General features: G+C 33.9%; 1 protein-coding gene across 5 annotated transcripts in view; it reads left to right on the forward strand.

Annotated features, from left to right (window-relative positions):
• Prepl (prolyl endopeptidase like) overlaps window positions 1–20979 on the forward strand; it is a 37212-nt gene that overhangs the window by 5464 nt on the left and 10769 nt on the right. For 4 of the 5 annotated variants that reach the window (XM_047522759.1, XM_047522762.1, XM_047522761.1 and 1 more), the window contains 7 exons: window positions 7872–7994; window positions 9312–9378; window positions 10142–10348; window positions 11686–11821; window positions 15724–15940; window positions 17066–17251; window positions 19329–19526. In XM_047522759.1, the coding sequence (XP_047378715.1) occupies window positions 7872–7994; window positions 9312–9378; window positions 10142–10348; window positions 11686–11821; window positions 15724–15940; window positions 17066–17251; window positions 19329–19526 (1134 nt within the window). The remainder of the gene's footprint in view (window positions 1–7871; window positions 7995–9311; window positions 9379–10141; window positions 10349–11685; window positions 11822–15723; window positions 15941–17065; window positions 17252–19328; window positions 19527–20979) is intronic. The other variant, XM_047522760.1, reaches the window with a different exon arrangement.

Genomic DNA, 20979 nt, shown 5'->3' on the forward strand with positions numbered 1-20979 from the left:
ATTCCCATGGATTTAAGTACCATAGCAATTATTACCTTCATGCCAGACTCCCCTCTGAACCACATGGTATTTTGCTTCCCATTTAACAAGTCTCAAGTTAGACATTTCCCCAATTTCCCAGACAAATTATCCACAGTTGAACTTTAGCTCTCCCAGGCCTAATTCAACTCTTCTTTATATCATTGCTGTGTACCCAGTTGTTCAGGCCACAACACTGAAAAACATTTTTTTATTCTTCCCATTCCTTTACCCTTTCATCATGTCCATTAACAGTGTATCACATACTATTTTGTGGTTTTTGCCATATATTGATATCACCTAGTTTGTATTTTTACTTATTTTAATCAGCTCAGCCTATCCCAAGTAATAATATTCATTAAATCACTGATTTGATATTCTAGGTAAAGTCCTTCTAATAAACCCCAAATCATCATACCATTACGTACAGCATGCTTTCAGAAACACTTCAGTAACGTCCAGAATATATATATGTGTGTGTATGTGTGTGTGTGTGTGTGTGTGTGTATAGTATATATTATATTAGTTTGTATTTCTCCATATTTGCCACCATCACTGTAGTTATCTTTCACATGGACCACTGGTAGACTCCTAACCAGACTCCTTATTGACCCTCTTTTTCTCTTCCAATGCATTTTCCATTGAATTAGAAGCATGACCTTAAAGTATAAATTAATGTCAATTCCCAACTTAAAACCTTTCTAAAACTTTAATATCATGAACATAAAATTCAGTTTCATAATTAACACTGTGCTTAATCTAGTCCCTCTTTCATTTCATGCCACTCCCCCACTCCCATTTACTTTGGTTAAGCCACAGAGGTTATCTCCAAATGAAAGAACACCACTTTTTCTCAGCAATCTCAGGATGTTTACAGGATTCCCTGATGCCATTCACCACTATATTAGTAGTTCCTTCTTCTGTTTTACATATTGATTAAATGTTACTTTCTTAGAATTTACTTTTGGCCATGGTAACATGGTCAAAAATGCACTTTCTTAGGAGGTAATATTCAAGCTCTAAGGTAGGAGAAGGAACTAGGCAAAGGGAGCAGCATGTGTAAAAGCTCAGAATTAAATTCTACGAGCAGTGTAATCAACATGGTCAAAGATGAGCCAAAAGAGGTAAAGAGGGCCAAGTCATGTGTAAGTGGTTTTGTAAATCTTGTGAGAAATTCAAGCTGCATCCTAAAAACATTAGAATACCATTGAAGAATGTAGGTGCAATCAGATTTGCATTTTAATAAGTATCAATGAGAGATTTGCAAAAAATAAATTAGAAGTATGAAACCTTGTAATTCAGATAAATGAAGATGAGAGCTTAAATTAAGTCATGAGAATAAAGTATATTTGAAGGAAAATTGGAATCAGTTGAACTTCATTGTTATAGGATATCTTAATTAAGAGTAGAGTGGTAATCTCTTTGGATTCTAAAATCCAAAAGTCTTAGAAAAATCAAAGTTTTTAAATTGAGAGCAAGGGAGCAGAACTAGACACAAATCTATGATGATCTTCATTTAGCTCACTTAATAGATGTTTTGCTCTAAAATCATATTGTCCTTGATCACAGGATGGTATCAATAAATTGGGATAGGTACCATGTTAAGATTCCAAAATGATAAAATTCTAAAACTTATTGGCATTTGCCAGTAAATGGATGGAACTGGAGAATATCATGCAGTGTTGTGGTTTTTTGGTCCCAAAAAACCAAAGACCAAATGTTCTCTCTGATAATGTGTATGCTAATCCACAACAAGGGAGGGTGGAGAGGGGAAGAGTAGAAGTCCATTGAACTAGACAAAGGGGAAGGAAGGGAAGGGAGATGGAAGGGGAATAGAAAGAACAGTAGAATTAATCAGACATAACTTTCCTTACCTTGTATTTGAATACACGACCAGGTTAACTCTGCATCGTGTATAACCACAAGAATAGGATCCTAATTAGCATAAGTTATACTCCATGTGTGTATAATATGCCAAAATACATTCTACTGTCGTGTATATCTAAAATTAACAAATAATAAAATTTTTAAAAATTAAATATTTGGATCATCTTTATGTCTCATGGACTTATTTCTCAGTCACATTAGACTTACTGTTATTAACTCTTAAGGGTGAGAAAGGGCAAGGAATAAATACAATTCACTACCAAAGTGAGCTTTCAATAGCAGTTGGATATTGTTCTGGAATTTGGCAAGAGTTGTTATGTATAGGTAGTAGTCAAAACCATGGTAACCATAAGAATATATTTACCTCTATGCCTTTACTTATTTTATCATTTGAATTTTTTCTGTCTGACCGTTAGATTGAGAAATCCTTAAAAGACAAGTATTTTACAATATACAACTTGCCCAGCAATAGTGTAATGACTACCAGAGTAGATAAGTAATTAAATGCTTATGGAATGAGCCGGACACAGTGGTACACACCTGTAATCCCAGCGGCTTAGGAGACTGAGGCAGGAGGATCATGAGTTCAAAGCCAGTCTCAGCAACTTAGCAAGGCTCTTAGCAAATCAGTGAGAACTTGTCTCTAATAAGATTTTTTTAAAAGGGCTGGGAATGTGGCTCAGTGGTTAATTAAATGAATTTTTTTCTTTCCATGTAACCATAATTATTGTTGCTAGAAAAAATCATCTAACCCAAGCTCTTTTTTTATGGGTATGATCCATTTTGAGCTTATTTTTGTGTATGGTGTGAGGGGTAGGTATCCAGCTTTATTTCTTTGCTTGCAGATATCCAGTTATCTTAGAACTATTGTTGAAAAGACATTTTTTCCCATTGAACTGTGTCGGGATCCATATCAAAAATCAGGTGACCTGGGCTGGGGATGTAACTCAGTGATTGAGCACTTGCCTAGCATGCTCCAGGTTGTGGGTTCAATCCTTACTACCACCAAAAAAAAGCAGGTGACCTATGGGTATATTTTTGGACCCTCAGTTCTGTCCCGCTGATTTATGTCTTTCTTTATGCTAGTACCATACTCTCTTAATTAGTGTAAAAAGACTATACTTTCAGGGATCATTTCTATAGTTCGTTAATTAGTGTAAATTTTGAAATCAGGAAGTTTGGAGTTTGGGGGGATTTTTTTCCCCAAAATTTTTTTAAAAACCCGAAAGTCATAGAGTCTGAAATTAAGAAAGAAAATTAGTAGTCTCACTAGATTCAAAGTATTCCTTTTTAATACCTTTTATTATAAATAATTGCAAATATGTACAGTATCATAGAAAATATAACAATCCTACCATGGATCTACTACTCAATATGATTTTTTTCTTAACTACAAAAATTGTAATTTGAAGAACTACTGTCTACTTTTCTTACATATTCTTTTACCTCCCCAGTGGTGAACAGTGTTCTTAACCTCTCCTTGCATGTTTCCATATAAATACACATGTATTTGTATCTGTAGATAATACTGTTTTACATGTTTTGAAATTTTATGTGGATAAAATATGTACAATTATATAATTTACTCCTTTGCTCAACATTATGATTTTGAAATTACTTATTGTAACTGTTGTATAGTATGTGATTGTATAGTATACCATAATTTTGTGTGTTGAGGTGTTGGGGAGACAAAAATGTAGGTTGTTTCCAATTTCCAAACGTAGCTAAAAACCTGCAAATCACAGTCTTACGGGTATCTCCTATGCATATGTGTTAAGTCTTTCTCTAGAAAATATACCTGGAGTTGGAATTCCTGATTATGTACACATTCTAACATTTTTGGTTGGACTGATTTCCAAATTAATAGTACCAATATACATTCAAGTAAAATATGTGAGAATTCTAACTCTGTGTTCTAGATAAATTTTATTTTTTTATTTTATTTATTTATTTATTTATTTATTTATTGCAGTGCTGAGGATTGAACCCAGGTCCTTGTGCTTGCAAGGCAAGCACTCTACCAACTGAGCTATATTCCCAGCCCATAAAATTTTGATATTATGAGAACTTTCCTTTTTGCCCTTCCTACAGATAACTTATATATCAATGTGGTTTAATTCTCATTGCCCTGATTAATAATGAGTTTTAACATTTTTCTTCTTAATCTTATTGACTTTATTAGTTTTATGTTCTTGAGTTGCTTATTCATACCTTTGACCAGTTTTTTTCTATTGTTTGTCTTTTTCTTATGATTCGTAAATGTTTTTTTATATGTTCTTTGTCTTTTGTGTGTGCTGTAAATATCTTTTCTATATCTCTTCTGTCTTTCCACTTTATATTTTTCTGTTAAATGAGGTTTGAATTTTATGTTTTGTCCTGTGTTCCATTCAACTCCACAAATATTTGTTGAACACCTAACACACACTATTCTGGACCATGAGAATATAGTGGTGTACAAAATAAACAAAAACCCTGCCTTCATGGAGCCTGCATGGGATGGGGTGCAAAGAGATAGTAAAGAAATATATGAGTGAAATACAAAGTATATCAGAGGTGATAGGTTCAGTGGAAAATAAGGGGATAAATAGGCAGTAAGGGGATAGGGAGGGTTGATTTTTAGTAGAACAGGGAAGGCCTAGTTGAGAAAGTGGCTTTTCAGCAATAGCTGAAGGAGGTGTTTGGCCAAAGGGCACAGCAAGTCCTTAAACATTGAAGTGGGGCAAGCCTGGTCTATGCAGGAAACATCAAGGAGGCCTTTGTGGTTCATTTGGAGTCAAGTAGACACAACTGATACATAGTACAGGTTGAGCATCCCTATCCTGGAAATTTGTAATACTCCAAAATCTTTTGGAGCATTTAAGATTTTAGATTAGGGATTCTTAGCTGGTAAAATTGGAAAATATTTCAAAATCTGAAAAACTTTAAAATCCAAAACACTTCTGATCACAAGCATTTTAGATAAGGGATGCTCAGCCTATAGTAGCCAATGTCAGCAAAGTAGTGAGGCAAGATCAGTTAGGACCTTGTAAACCATTGTAAGGATTCTTGTTTTTCTTCCTAGTAAAATGGGAAAGCATTGAAAGGTTTTGAGTAGAGGAATGACATAATCTCAATTTAGATTCATTGGAACTCCCTTATTAAAAATAGCCTGGGAGGCATGGGCAGAAGCAGAGTTAACTTTTGCAGTAATCCAAGGAAGAGATGATAGTACCAGGATAGTGCCAGTGCAAGTTAGTAGAAGTAGTCAAATCTAGACAGAACTTGAAAGTAGAATTGACAGGATTTAGTAGATCTCTTAATTGTGGCAAGAGAGGAGAAGGCTTAAGACTTTAAGCATGAGCAGCTAGAAGGACATTTATCATTTGTAGAAAGAAGAAAGATTGCCTAGACAACAGAATTTTTTGGTAGTTTTTTTGTTTGTTTGTTTTGGTAGGGAGAGGATATATAAGGATTTCTAAGTTCAGTTTTCAACATTTTTTTATATAACTGGTAGATATCCAAGTGGAAATGTTGAATAGTCAGTTGGATATACAAGTTCAGCTTGTTCCAGGGATGAGCTCAGACTACAGCTATAAATGTGGGAGTCCTCAGCATATAAATAGCATTTAAGGTCATGAGTGAATGAGATCATCAAAGGAATTAGTGTAGAGAAGTGGTCCAGGAACTGAGCCCTAAGCATGCCAATATTAAGGCAGGTGGTTGAGTTGGAACCAGCTAAAGATACTGAGAAGGATCCATGAAATGAGAGGAAAACAAGAATAAGGTGTCCTGGAAGCCAAGTAAAGGAGTATTTTAGAAAGAGGAAGTGATCAATGGTGTCTTGAGACTGATAGATCAGGTAATATGCATATGATGTGAGTGCTGAAAATTAACTTTTGCCCTCTGCAATGTAGCCTTTCAGTGACATTGACAAGAGCAGTCAGTAGAGAGAAGGGCAAATGTAGAGGAATTGGAGGCATTGAACATAGAGAAAAAATAAGCTTCTTTATTCAACAATTGGTCTTAAACAGGAATGTAAAGTAAATTTTAAGAGGACAGGTATTGAGCCAAACTCATCTCCAGTTCCTGTGGTAAAGCTCCGAGGCCTCTGTTGCCATTAGCTCTGTTTGGGCCATGGTTCTCAGTAAGAATGGGTCTTTAAAAGTGACAAAATGTAGTTCTGTGACCCAGAATTTGCTAGAAGATGCAGGATAAAAGAGGGAATTACATTTTATAGCTAACCTGCCTCTCACAAGAACTCATGGGGATTACAGAATAGAAAAGCCTATATCTGAAATTGAAAAGGTAACTCCTATTGCTATGCTAGTTTCAGGACAGGTTTCTAATAATCTTCTGATCAATAATTTAATGTTTCTCTGAGTGATATTAGGATACTATTGATATATTTTGCTTTGCTGTTTCAAAGATCAGCAATAGATGTTGTAGAAATACTAAAAAATAAATGAAAAATATGCCTTCCAGTATTTGTACTTCAGATAATTGCTCAGAAAATTAATGGTATGATTGGAAGTAGAGGATAAATGATTGAGACTACCATAACAGCCATTGTTGAAAATCTGAATCTAATCCACATCAATAAAGCATTCCACAAAATATAAAAGGAAATACTTCATGAAAATGATTATTTTCCATTTAATCTGCTTTGGTGACTTTTCTGTTTTATTCTTATATCTAATTTTAAATTATAAATTCTTGTAATATAAATTATATTTATAGCCTACATTCTCTATAGTGTCTGTAAAGTATCATGGATATACTTGTTCAGTAAATATGTACCAGCTGTTGGAGGTCCTTACCAAAGACTAGTGCTGCCTCTGGCACAAATCACTATACACTTGTCATCTTTGGCAAAGAGTTGAAATCAAAAATCTTGGCTAAAATTCTTTTGCTTAAACAAAATAAAAACTGGGGGCTTGTTGAATTATAGAACACTTTTTTAATTTGATAATTTAAATTTTGCCTTATCCAAATTTTAAAGACTTACGATATTTATTTGCTCACTGAGATCAACTTAAGCTCTTAGTTTATTAGGTACTCCCAAAAAGACACAGGGAGTGCTTTTTTTGTTTTCTTTTATAGCTACTCATATTCATTAACTTGCCTGTTTTTATTTTTGTTCTTGTTTTGTTTTTGTTTTTTCCAGTACTGGGAATTTAACCCAGGGTGCTCTACCACTGAGTTATATCCTCAGCCCTTTCTGTTTTTCATTTTGAGACAGCATCTAGCTAAGTTGCCCAGGTTGACCTTGAACTTGCAATCTCCTGTCTCAGTATCCTTAGTCAAAGTAGCTGATATTACTGGTGGCCACCACTGTGCCCAGCAGCTTTCCACTAGTTTTACCACAAGTTTTTCAGTGCCGGGGAACTAACTCAGGGCTTTATGCATACTAAGCAAATGCTCTACCACTAAGCTATATCCCCAACCCAGATTAATGTTTTTATCATAATTGCAGCTGTGCATAGTCAACATCTATTAGTAAAGATAATGTCTTCCTTTCCCTTTGATACGTCCCTCCATTTAAGAATTATTTCAGTGCTTAAAAGAAATCAGTAGATTTTTTTCCTCATTTCTGTTAACACATGTAAAAGTTGATGAAATTTCCTTTCCTCCTTAATTGTGACTTTTCCATAGTATTTCTGAACACTCTCCAGAACTTCTTAGTTCTGTATCTCAAGGACTTACCCATTTAAAATAACAGCATAACCAGTAAATGTCTATCTTATTGTTTTTTTTTCCATTTTTTAAATGAAAAAGAGATCTCTTTATTAACGAGCTTAAGAAAAAACGTTTAAGATCTGTGAAACATGTTATTTCTTAAATGTAGACCAATGAAACACATTATTTCATAAGTATGGACCTAAAATTGTGATACTTGCATGAAAAGGAAACAATATTCTCTTTTAAAAGCAAGGGTTTTTCTCCCTGATTTGAAATATTTTAATCATACCAATAAAACTTTTTTCTAGGATCTTCTGCCTGTTAAACAAGAAAACAAAAAATCCCTTTCTGAAAACATGGATGCATTTGAAAAAGTGAGAACAAAATTAGAAACACAACCACAAGAAGAATATGAAATCATCAATGCAGAGGTAGGATATATCATGTTTTTTAAGAAAACTCTGATATAACCAGTTAGGTTGTAAACAAGATACCTTATGATTTAGACATAATCTTATGTCAAAATTATACCACTCTGGGCCTTCAGAATATGTTGAAAAATTTAAAGAGCAAAAAATAATGAGGACTGGGGAGGAGGGGAGGGGAAGGAAAGATAATAGAATGAGACAAACATTATTACCCTATGTACATGTATGATTATGCAAACAGTGCAACTCTACTTTTTGTACAGAGGAACAAAAGTTGTACCCCATTTGTGTACAGTGAATAAAAAAAAAGGAGAGTGTGGTCCTTAAAATGAATTTAAATATCAAAACTAAAGTTTGAAATGTAATATATTCTGCTTTTGTGAAGCAACCAATTCTGGTTTAAAATTTTTTGAAGATTGAAAGGAAAGTTCAAATGATACTAATTTCTATTTATTATTCAAAAAGTATTTGCTTGCTCTACTTCTTTTTTTTTTAACAAAAGTAAATTCACTTTAGTATAATACCATGAAAGCTAATGGCTTTATGGTTAGCAGTCTCAAATATGCAAATGATAGACTGAACAAAGAAGTTGAAATTTTTTCAATTCCTCTTAAGACAGCCACAGATTATAAATGAAAGTGACATATTTTGTAAAATAAAAATAGCAGTAGAAATTTCAGATTCAGATTATGCTAGTAACTAGCAGACAATGTGTCTTAAGCCATCTGAAATCATATCAATAAATTGCACTTACTACATAGGAATACTATTTGTATGTTAGTAGTATTTATTTTCTCAGTCTCAGACTATATGTATCATCCCACAGAAGGCACGATACTTTATAAAATCAGGTCAAGACTGCACAATTGGTGATGACCGCATATTTTAAAGGGAAAAACCTCAGAAAGTTATCAATTGGGTTTTCAAGCAAGTCTAAGACAGTTTTCTCATCTGCATCATTTTGGCTTATTTTAAAGAAGCCATTTGATTTTCATTAATTGGATCCCACTATGCAGATATCAGATATTCCCAAAGCATAGCTAAAATTATTTATACAGTCATGAGAATCAACAGATTTTGTTATGTGCCTTGTATTTCCTCTTATATTTATGGATTAGAAACCCCTTCAGTGATTCTGAACATACATAGAACCATATCTTACCAAGTATATTGTAAAAAGTGGTCCATTTTCTATTTCATATCTGTTCATTCATGTACTTTAACAAATCTGCTTTTTTTAGTTTCATTCTGGACAGAAAGAACATTAAAAAGTTAATTAAATTATTATTAAGTAAACCATTTGTTTCTTTTCATTGTCAGGTGAAACATGGTGGTTTTGTATATTATCAGGAAGGCTGCTGCTTGGTTCGTTCCAAAGATGAAGAAGGTACAGCACATTTTTTTCCATTTAATGTGCTCTGATTTTTCAGATTTTATATTTTTATAGGAAGTTTAATTTCTCAAAGGCATAGAAAAGAATTTTTAAAGATTATTTCTGAACTTTTTTAAATAACTAGTTTTTAATATTTGGGTTTTCTTAGGATTTTGTTAACAGCTATGCTCAGAAGCTTTGGCAGAGCTGGGCGTGGTGGCGCACCTCTATAATCCCAGCAGTTCAGGAGGCTGATGCAGGATTGTGAGTTCAAAGCCAGTCTCAGCAAAAGTGAGGCACTAAGCAACTCAGTGAGACCCTGTCTCTAAATAAAATACAAAATAAGACTGGGCGTGTGGCTCAGTGGTGAGTGCCCTTTGAGTTCAGCCCCAGTACCAAAAACAAAGCTTTGGCAGAGTGAATGGAGATGGGTTTCAGCATTTTTTGAGTGTATACCATGCTCAGGTTCTATACTAGGCATTTAAGTCATTTGTATTTTCTTACTCTCCAATTTCTATATGGTCTCTAAACAACATCAAATATCTCATAGGTTGATACATAGAATAATAGTCAATACCATAGGATATTATAAAATAACCGATTCTAATTTATGTACCAGTTAGACTTCCATCATTGTTGAAGGAAACAAATGTGACCTCTTGAAGAAGGGAAGTGCTTTAAAAAAAAAGGAAATGCTAATTTAAATTATTAAAATACAATTTTAAATTCTTTTAAAGTACATACTGAAGTTATCTCTTTCATACTTTTCTTTATGCAGCAGACAATGATAATTATGAAGTTTTATTCAATTTGGAGGAACTTAAATTAGACCAGCCCTTCATTGATTGTATCAGAGTTGCTCCAGATGAGAAATATGTGGCTGCCAAGATAAGAACAGAGGATTCTGAAGCATCTACCTGTGTCGTTGTGAAGCTCAGTGATCAGCCAGTAATGGAAGCTTCTTTCCCAAACGTGTCCAGTTTTGGTAAGCCACCAACCAAAATGGTCTCTGTTGAAAAGGCAAAAGTGAGAGAACTGCCCATACTTTTTAACCTTTGTGTGTGTGTGTGTGTGTCCCTGTGCCCATAGGAAATCCACAGGGAGAAATATGGATTAGGCACTCTAAATATATGTCCCAATGGATGATTTTTAAATTATGCTCATGTTTTTAAAAGAGTTACAATCAGAATTCTAGTTGTATAATGTATTCTTTGCCAGTTTATTATGTACAATAAATCTTTGCATCTTAATACTTTATTCAACTTTAAGCTTGGTTTTGTTTTGTTTTTGTTTTTTGTTTTTTGTTTTTGTTTTGTTTTGGGTTTTTGTTATCTCGTAAAGCTATTGTAGCAGATGGCCAAAGTCACTACTAAGGAACTTTGGAACATTTTGAACTAACTGATTTATAAGTAGAAACAATGACATTTTAAATAATAAAATCAGCTTTTAGGGAGGCTGATGGAAGAGGATTGAGAGTTCAAAGCCAGCCTCAGCAAAAGCAAGGTTCTAATCAACTCAGTGAGACCCTGTCTCTCAATAATATACAAAATAGGGCTGGGGATGTGGCTCAGTGGTCGAGTGCCCCCGAGTTCAATCCCCAGTACCCAAAAAGAAAAGAAAAGAAAATCAGCTTTTAAGTTTATCATTTATCCTTGAGTGGTAGATACATTGATACTTTGTCCTCCCTTTTCATTGCCTTCATTTTCCCCATTGTTTAACTACAAAAATGATTTTGCAATGAATTGAAATTATACCCTATCACATGAATTCTAAAAAATATATTGTGTATATTTTAACCTCTGAAATCAGGATGCATACTATACAGTGACTTATAATCACTGTCAGCCAGGTGGCAGTTATGATGTAATTGTGCACAAACTTCCATTGACAGATTCTAAAGAACCATCATTCAAACATATTTGGTAGCTGGAGATATCCTAAGACTTGAAACAAGACAGAAAAAATTGAGGCATGTCAGAAAGTGATCCAGTATTTCTTCAGACTTAAATTACAAGTTATAGATTTAAACACAATTCATCTCCTGAAAGCAAATGTGATTTTATCAGTCTCTTTCCTAAATGTTGAACATTAGATCTTATTTAGAAACTTAAGTAGCTTGAGACTAAACTACTTAAAAACTTAAAACTGATATAGTAGTGTTTTATTCTCTGGAAAGCACTCGGGCACATATGTAACAGGCTGGCTGCTGTCAAACCTATGTTGTATTTTCTCTTTGGCACTCAATACTAGAACGGACCTTGCTTCCCACCCCCCCACCCCCTTATGTAGGTAACTACATCTCATTCTTTTACTTTCTTTCAGAATGGGTAAAGGATGAAGAAGATGAAGATGTTTTATTCTACACCTTCCAGAGGAATCTTCGCTGTCATGATGTATATCGAGCCACTTTTGGTGATAACAAACGTAATGAACGTTTTTATACAGAAAAAGACCCAAGGTACTAGAATGCAGTTAAGTCCTTTTCTCCAGAATGGTTTTCTATTTACTAAAACTACTGGTATTGCTTGACTTGAAATGTTGAGTTTGTATAATAAGGCTATGGTGGTCATTCCTTTTTTTTAGTTGCTTATGTTCAAAATTAGAGACTGGGGTTATCTTCAAACACAGATATTTGGTAGACCTCATACATCATTTAGCATTGTAGTTTGGATGGTTTCTGAATAAATTTTTTAGAGGAAAAAATATAATTTAACTCCAACAAATCTATGGTGGTAAAGTTGATTCCCAAAACAAAAAAACTAATCCTCCATTTCATAAAAATATCAAAATTAAGAAAGACCTTAAAGAAAATTTTATACAATCCCTAGTTTATAAGAAGAAATAAAGATTTGGAAAAATTACATTATAACATTATTAGAACCCATAGAACTAACCCACAGATAGTTTGCTAAACTGACTTTATAATTTCAGCTTATCTACTCCTGCTAGCCCAGATTTGGCTACCTGGTTTTTTTAAAAAATTATCCTTGCAAATATGACCAGAAAGAACCTCTCCCAGCTGGGTTCTTTATCATCTTTGTTTCTAGTACTTCAGTAAATTTGTTCAAAAATAATTTCTTATTTTATTTTGGTGGTAGAGTGTCTCTAAAAATCATGTTCAGGCAGAATGCCTGCTAATATATTCTTAAAGGTTGGTACAGTTTGATTGTTAACTTCTGTCTTCAAATATTTCAAGAGCCATGTAATTCATACATTCTAAGGAGAGCACTATTATGTAGATTCTAAAGGGAAGGGTCTAAACAGAATTAAAAGATCTGATTTTTAAGTCACTGAAAAATAACCATTCCCTCACATTCCCAAAATTGTTTTTTCTAATGTGAATGCTGTTCACTGTACAGGAACCAGGAACAGGGCTAAATTAAATTAGGAAAGCACAGGAAGTGGCCTCTCTGAAGCCTCTGGGGATCCAAATGCCAAAAATCCCAGTGAAGCAATCTCAGAGTAACCTTGCATGCCACACCAAAACTTGACATCTTAGTTCATGAGGAATTTTAAAGATACATGTATAACATTCTTAGAAATTAGTGTGTTGAAGTCCAGAGAGTTAAACGTAACCTGGAATTGTACAGCTGGTGAGCAGCAAAATAGGTGCCTTCTAACTGTTCATCCCTGCTCTTCCTTTGTGGTAGAAGCTAACTCTTTAGGTAAGAAAGGTAATTAGCTCCACCGGAACCATTAATAAGAAAAAAGAAATTTAATTATTGAAATTTTAAATTTTGTGAATTATAACACAGTCCATTCATGTAAATTCATAGACAACCTGGAATAGCCAGACTGTAAACAGACTGAATATCTGTCACCTTTGCATCTTCCTTGATAAGCAGAGTGCCAGGCCTGTGATAATGCTGTTTTTAGTCAGTGCCTGTTGAGAAAATGATGCATTTAGGTCAGATTCTCTCCTTTAAGTTAAAAACCCCTAGTCCAGTGCAAAGTGTTGAGCACCTTTTAACCATTGAATTCTTGGCTGTATATTAAAAATTTTAAAGTTTGTGTTGCTACTAAATTATAATTTAAACTAACCAAAACATGTATTGTGCCAGATTAAAAAAAAAAAAAAAAAAAAAAGAACATTTGGTATCAATTACATTTCAGGAAAAAAATATGCATCTTTTAAAAAAAAAATTAAAAGAAAATATACCAAAGTACTAATAAAGGTTTAATAAAGGTTTTATCCTATTGTTCTTATCTTTCATAATAATCATTATTTTTTAAAACAATTTGGGAAAATAAAAGTATCAATAGAAGTAAATGAGAAAAAAGGAGTAGTCTTCTAGTCCTTTCCCTGTCTCCTTTTTCTAAGAAACGTTTTACTCTAGAGCCACTTGTATTCTCACTTTCTCTTGACTGTATATCTACCAAGTAACTTGACTTATCACAAAACAAACAAAATAGATAAAAATAACAAAGTGTTGACAATAAAAAGCAAAGTATGGGAGAAGACTTACCCTACAATCATACACTGAAACACATGAAGCTACAACAACTAAGGTAATACAAATTGGCAGACAAATAAGTCTAGAATATATAACTCTAAAATAGACATTTGCATGTATGAAAACTTAGATAGCAAAAGAGGCATCACAGACTAATGAAAGTAGTTACTACTTTGTGATGCTGTGGGAAATATTGACTATTCGGAAAAAAAATAATTTTCATCTTTTCATTATGTTAGCATACATTGCTAAGAGATTAAAAGAATCTACAGAGAAAAATAAACCCCCACAAAAGAAAGAGATGAAAATATAAGTATTTTACTGAACATGATTGAGCTATTTCCAAAGCATAAAATCAGTGAAGAAATTACAATGCATAGTGCCAGTATCGTTGCCTAACCAAAAATATTAAATGCTATTATTAAGATCTAGACAATAAAATGGAGGAAAGTATTTTCAAAAATATAAGTGAATATCCTTAATTTATGAGCACAAATTTATATACATATTGGTATAATTTAAAAATAATTTAATTGGTATATTTACCAATAATTTAAACAACATCTCAAGTTTAATATGGACATTTCACAAAAGAAATGAGGCTGATCAATTCATGTAATAATATAACACAATACAGAAGAAATTTTACCAAAATATAAGCAGGGCTTCTGGAGTGGGCTTCAGAATTATCATTGTTCTTTACCTTTTTTAGGATTTTCAGTATAGACTGCTTTTATGATAAGGAAAAATGTAAACATAACATTTAAAGCTATCTAGTGTATCAGTATGAAACAGTATAATGCCCTTAATTATTTGGTATATTTATTGAGTCATAAAAATACTCACCATTAAATTAGTATTTCAGTTCCTAAAAAATGAATCCTAAGGAAATAATTGTAAAGGCCAGAGAAGGGGAAAGATATTCATGAATATCCTTTCTTACAATAAAACATTGAAATCTAAATTTTAAGGTTTATCCTGATAGAATATTAGACACTAATAATGGTAATCATAAATATTATAATGTAGGGGGAAATAGCAACATTATATGAAATAAATGCAGAGTCAAAAATCATATCTATAGTATAATTTTATCTGTTTAAAGACCTACATGAAATCTAAATAAACCTTAAAAGGAAAAATAGAAAATGAGTTTTATTAGGTTTTTAAATGTGTTATGTTAGTGAGTTTATGAGGATTTTTCTTCCTTACATTTTGTTTTAAGAATTGGAAGAAAGGAAATCCAAGATGCACACAGAGAAAGAACAAAATAAGGATAGTTTCTTTTCTTCCCTATTTCATATCTCCTCTAGGTTTATTTCCTTTTCTCAGCAAAAAGCCCTATAATCTATTATTGCCATTGAAAGATGATGTCTATAGTTTACCTTACCATGCATCCAAATAAAGATGGATTAATGGATGCATAGAGAAGCAATAAAGGAAAACGTTAGCAATGATAGAATCTACATGGTGGGTATTTGGATATTTGCTTTACAGTTCTTTGAGCAACTTCTCTGATAGAAAAACTATGATAAAATTTTAGAAAAATATAATTTTGCCTTTGGAGGAAGAATGTGAAAAATATTAACCAATTTTTAAATTTGCAATCAATATTCACTAAGGAATTTTTAAATTTTTCTGTCTGCATTATAAATAACATGTATAGGGCTGGGGTTGTAACTCAGTGGTAGAAAACTTGCCTAGCATATGGGAGGCACTGAATTCGATCCTCAGCACCACATAAAATATATAACTAAATATAATAAAAGTATTGTGTTGATCTAAAAATATTAAGTATAAATAATATATAGCTGGGCCACCTTTGAAATAGTAATAAGACAGCACCCATTTGAAATTTACTGAGTTCTCTCTCTCTCTCTCTCTCTCTCTCTCTCTCTCTCTCTAGCTATTTTGTTTTCCTTTATCTTACAAAGGATAGTCGTTTCCTCACTATAAATATTATGAACAAGACCACTTCTGAAGTGTGGTTGATAGATGGCCTGAGCCCTTGGGACCCACCAGTACTTATCCAGAAGCGAATACATGGGGTCCTTTACTATGTTGAACACAGAGATGATGAATTATACATTCTCACTAATGTTGGAGAGCCTACAGAGTTCAAGGTAATTCTAGATTCTGGCTTATCTCCCCTTAGGCTATTAAGTGTGACACTGTGACACTTCCCTCAACATTTCTTTTTTTTCTTTTTCTTTTTTATAGACTGCATTTTGATTCATTGTATACAAATGGTACAGCTTTTTATTTCTGTGGTTGTACACGATGTAGATTCACACCTTTCGTGTAATCATACATGTACATAGGGTAATGATGTCTGTCTCATTCCACCATCTTTCATACCCCTCCTTCCCCACCTCATTTCCCTCCATGTAATCCAGAGTTCTCCATTCTTCTCTTACCCTCCACCCACATTATGTATCATCATCCACTTATCAGAAAAAACATTCAGCCTTTGGTTTTTTGGAATTGGCTTATTTTACTTAGCATGATATTCTCCAACTGCATCCATTTACCTGCAAATGCCATAATTTTATTCTTTATGGCTGAATAATATTCCATTGTGTATAAATACCACAGTTTATATCCATTCATCTGTTGAAGGGCATCTAGGTTAGTTCCACAATCTAGCTATTGTGAATTGAGCAGCTATAAACATTGATGTGGCTGTGTTACTGTAGTATGCTGATTTTAAGTCCTCAACATTTCTTGCTGTAAAAGTTACGTGATTATTTTATAGACTTGTGTTAAAGTTTAGAAGTTGGTGCTGCCTTCCTACCCATTACCAATCCCATTTCTGTTCCTTTAGCCAGTGCCTCTACTTATTGTGATTGATCCCAAAAGGTTAGTAAATGAAACAGTCTATACTGATGATGTTATCAAAGCTAAACTTAAGTGGCTTAAAAGAGCAAATTTATAAACTCAAGATTTTTCAAGTTGGCAGTTGGGATTGTTCTCTTCTGGATTCACTGATGCACCCATAGTCCACTGGTTTGTCAGTGACCTCACTTAAATGTCTGCTGCTTGGCTGTCAGCTGAGCACTGCCATGTGCACCCAGCCAACTAGCCTGATCTCGTTCACAGGGTGATGTTCACACTTCATCCCTGATACAGAGCTTATTTCTTTAGCTTTTCATAAGATAGTGAAAACTGGTATGGTCTAGTTTTCATCTTTGGATACTTTATCCTTCATGTTTTGTTACCCATGTTTTTTTCTTACTTGTTCCACACAGCTAATGAGAACAGCAGCTGATACCCCAGCTATTATGAACTGGGATTTGTTTTTCACAATGAAGAGAAATACAAAAGTTGTAGACTTGGACATGTTTAAGGATCACTGTGTTCTATTCTTGAAGCACAGCAATCTACTTTATGTTAATGTGATTGGTCTGGCTGATGATTCAGTGCGGTCTCTGAAGGTATGTCTTTTTTCCAAAAGACAGTATTGTTAACCAAAATACATATGTTTAGCTTAACAGAACACCAGATTTTTAATATCATGTCCTTTTTCTTAAAAGGAATTCAGTGTACTGGATATTTTACCAGGTTTATTTTAGAATTATTTGGAGGACGTTTTTAATGCAATTTTACTTAAAATACTGCCTAATAGCATGGACTTCAGAAGTAGTTAAGTGTCATTATATTTCTCTTTCTCCATATTTCTATAAGAAAGCTTCATAACTTTAGCAATAACTCAGTGCCCATCCACTGGCTTGTGCTCCCAAGTCCTACGTCCTTAGTAAAGCAGTGGTCATGAACCCTGTGTTTCTGACACTGAATGGAAATACAAATTCTTACCTAGGTTGCTTTCTGTCCTTGGTTATTGTGTAACCAGTGTTTTCTGGTTGCATTTTTTTCTTCCACAAAAAGAAGTTATGTTTGGCAGTTGGTTATTATATTTAAGCAAATTGGGAATTTTTTTTTTACTGTACTAACATCAGTTTTATTTGGAAGAGGAGTCTGTATACCCAGGCTGATTTTCTTTCTGCCTGATATGTCTGAAGCACTCTTTCAATGAAATGGCTGTAGTTTGTTATCAGAGTTGTAGAACCAAACTTGTTTCCGTCAAATGTATATGTAATGTCTGCCTATTACCTGGCCAACTCATTTTTAGGTACCGTCCATTAATATACACAGATTCACTGCAGGCTTATCTCAATAGGATATGTGACTTAAATATCCTGGAGATCATTAAAACTTACTTCTACATTATCTGGGCAAACTTTAGAAAGTCCATACTCTTAGAGCATTTATGGTCATGATTAAAATTATAATCTTGATGCAAGTTGGTTTAAAACTAAGACAGCTTAATACTTGCATCATATGGAAATGGTCCTAAAGTCCCACCAAAAACAGAAAACCTTACATTTTTGTGGACTAAGGAACCTTGTACCCTCACTCTGATGCCTGGTTATGAGATTTGCAGCTTTGCTTCTTTCTTTAATCCTCAATCTGAGGAGGATAGGGCAGGAATTCTTAGACATTGCAAATGCATGTCCTTATTATTGTTTCACAAAAACAGATTCTTTGGATTAATTAGAAGAAATTTGCTTGGTGAACATAAATTCTTTGTAGATTCTGCAGGTTAAACGGTGTGCTCTTTTTTCACATATCCCCCATCTACCCTTGTTCAGTAATGCCTGCCAGCAATGTTGCTGTGCCAAGACCTCTGATTTTCTAAGGAATTTGCTCTTTCTACAATTACTCAGGAAAAAAAGGCAATTTTCTTTTAATGTTCTGACTCTCAGTACCTTTTTTAACTCTCCGTCAACCTGCTTACCAGAGTTCTTTAAAAGGTGTAAGTGGGATGTTAGTGGAAGGCTTGAAGCTGGACCCTGCTGATCCAAGAGAATAAATTTTGATTCCTTTCCTTTTTTCTTAAAGTTAAGAATCTTAAGCATAATAGCCGCGAGTCTCTCAGAGGAGATGTGCGTGGAAAGGTTTTGTTCTGCACAATGGTTAGCCTGGAAGCTAAAGTTAGAAACAAATTGTAAATGCTTTAGTGCTGCTGAGCACGTTTGTAGCCCTAGAATAATAACTGTCATCGCTGGGCTGTCCAGGCAGCAGGCTAAGGACTGGTGGGAAAATTATGCAAAACACACCTGCGAGGGATTTCATGTTCTATGAGAACGGAGATCTTCAGACTATTTCTGGGTTCTGGAATTACTGTTTGATTTACTCTTATTCTTAACCATTCTGCTATTTTACTGCCCAATTTTAACACCCCCAAATAAACTTTTGTGTTAAAGGAGCTGTCATGTAAATCTAGAATCATGATAAATCTTTGCTATAATTTTTCCTTATTTTATTGGTCATTAATATAGAGTTTTGATTTTACTTGACATATATTTTGTTGTGGTGAAGTAATTCTTAAATGAAATGTGGTGACAGAAAGTAAACTAGATGTTCACATCATCTTGTTTGAGTTGACTCAGAAACTTAATCACTGATACTTAGTATAGAAATAGAGTGCAAGTAACTGTTTTATTTCTTTAGCTTCCTCCTTGGGCCTGTGGATTTATAATGGATACAAATTCTGACCCAAAGAACTGCCCCTTTCAACTCTGCTCTCCAATACGACCCCCAAAATATTACACATATAAGTTTGCAGAAGGCAAACTATTTGAGGAAACTGGGCATGAGGACCCAATTACAAAGACTAGTCGTGTTTTACGTCTAGAAGCCAAAAGTAAGGTAGGTCTTTGGAATCAACTTTCAGCTTCCCTTTCTTAAAGGCATAATGTGCAGTTTCTGGAATTACATCAGCACTATTTTCTAAAATTGATATTTTCAAGCACAGCGAGGCTGAAATGATTTTAGGAGGTACATAGATTTTTTTTAACTTTAATACTCATTTTTATTTTAACATGGATTAAAAAGTTGTAGGTAGGATGTCAAATCCTTTAGCCTCACTTGTTTTGTTTGAATTTAAAAAGTTGAGTTAAAGAAAAACTTACGTAAATAAAGATGGTTTGCAATTATGGCATTAATTATGAAGGTATGGTAAGCAGCTGACTGGGATGAACTAGGCAGATACAATTGCTACCCCCATGGAGGATTCCAGAGTTTCAAGAAGTAATCACTAATACACAGATTGCTGCAAAGGAAGACATACTGAATGCAGTGAAAACTTACGGCAAAGGTCCGTTAGCTAGTCTGCAGAGATCAGGACAGTCTTCTCTGAGGAACATTGTCCCACATAAGACTTCTAGGATGACTTCTAGTATGACTAAGAGTAAGCTGGAAAGGGGCAAAAGAGCCCAGTGTATGTAAAGCCCAGAATGTGTGGAGAAATGATACCATTCAAAAAGTGTTAAAAAAAAAAAATGTGTAGGCTGGATATTGTGGTGCATACCTATAGTGCCAGCTACTCAGGAGGCTGAGGCAGGAGGGTCACAAGTTCAAAGCCAACCTAAGCAAGTTAGCAAGATTCTGTCTCAAAGTTAAATATAAAAAGAATTGGAGATGTAGACCCGTGGCATAGCACTCCCTGGGTTCATTCCCCAATATCACACACAAAAAGAAGTATTAAGGAGGATAGTAAGGCCAACATAGAGAAAAGAAGATTAATAGAGCATTAGAGAGAGATAAGAAATTTAAAAAAATAAGAAACAGGGCAGCACATTCCTATAATCCCAGCTAATCAGGTTGAAGCTAGATGATGGCAAGGTTGAGGCCAACTGTGGCAATATAACAAGACCCTGAGCCTGGGGAGGTAGCTCAATGATAGAATGCCTTGGGTTCAACCCGTAGTACCACAAGGAGAAAAAAAGGAAATAACAAATATCCATATTCCAGGTGTAGGCATCATACAGAATTTATAAATTGATGCAAATAGGAAGAAAAATTATAAATTAATTTTGAATTTAAGGAATTTTCAAACCTTAGCATATCACGTTTTAAGTAGTTTCATGTGTACAAAGAATAAATTGCAACACTTTTTTTTTCCTTATGAATTTTTTCTTTAACCCATTGTTTTAATGTCTTTAGGCAAATACTAATCTTATTTTCAAATTGCAAAAGCAAAACATTGTTAGAATAAATGCAAAATACAGAATGTACAGTGTTTGAATTACTACTTTTCAGTCCAATTTGCTGCTCCTCTTAGAAAAAATTGCTGTTAATCATATAGTTAAATGCCTTCAGT

The sequence above is a fragment of the Sciurus carolinensis genome, chromosome 13 (genome assembly GCF_902686445.1).
Source record: "Sciurus carolinensis chromosome 13, mSciCar1.2, whole genome shotgun sequence".
In the NCBI taxonomy this organism is placed as follows: Eukaryota; Metazoa; Chordata; class Mammalia; order Rodentia; family Sciuridae; genus Sciurus; species Sciurus carolinensis.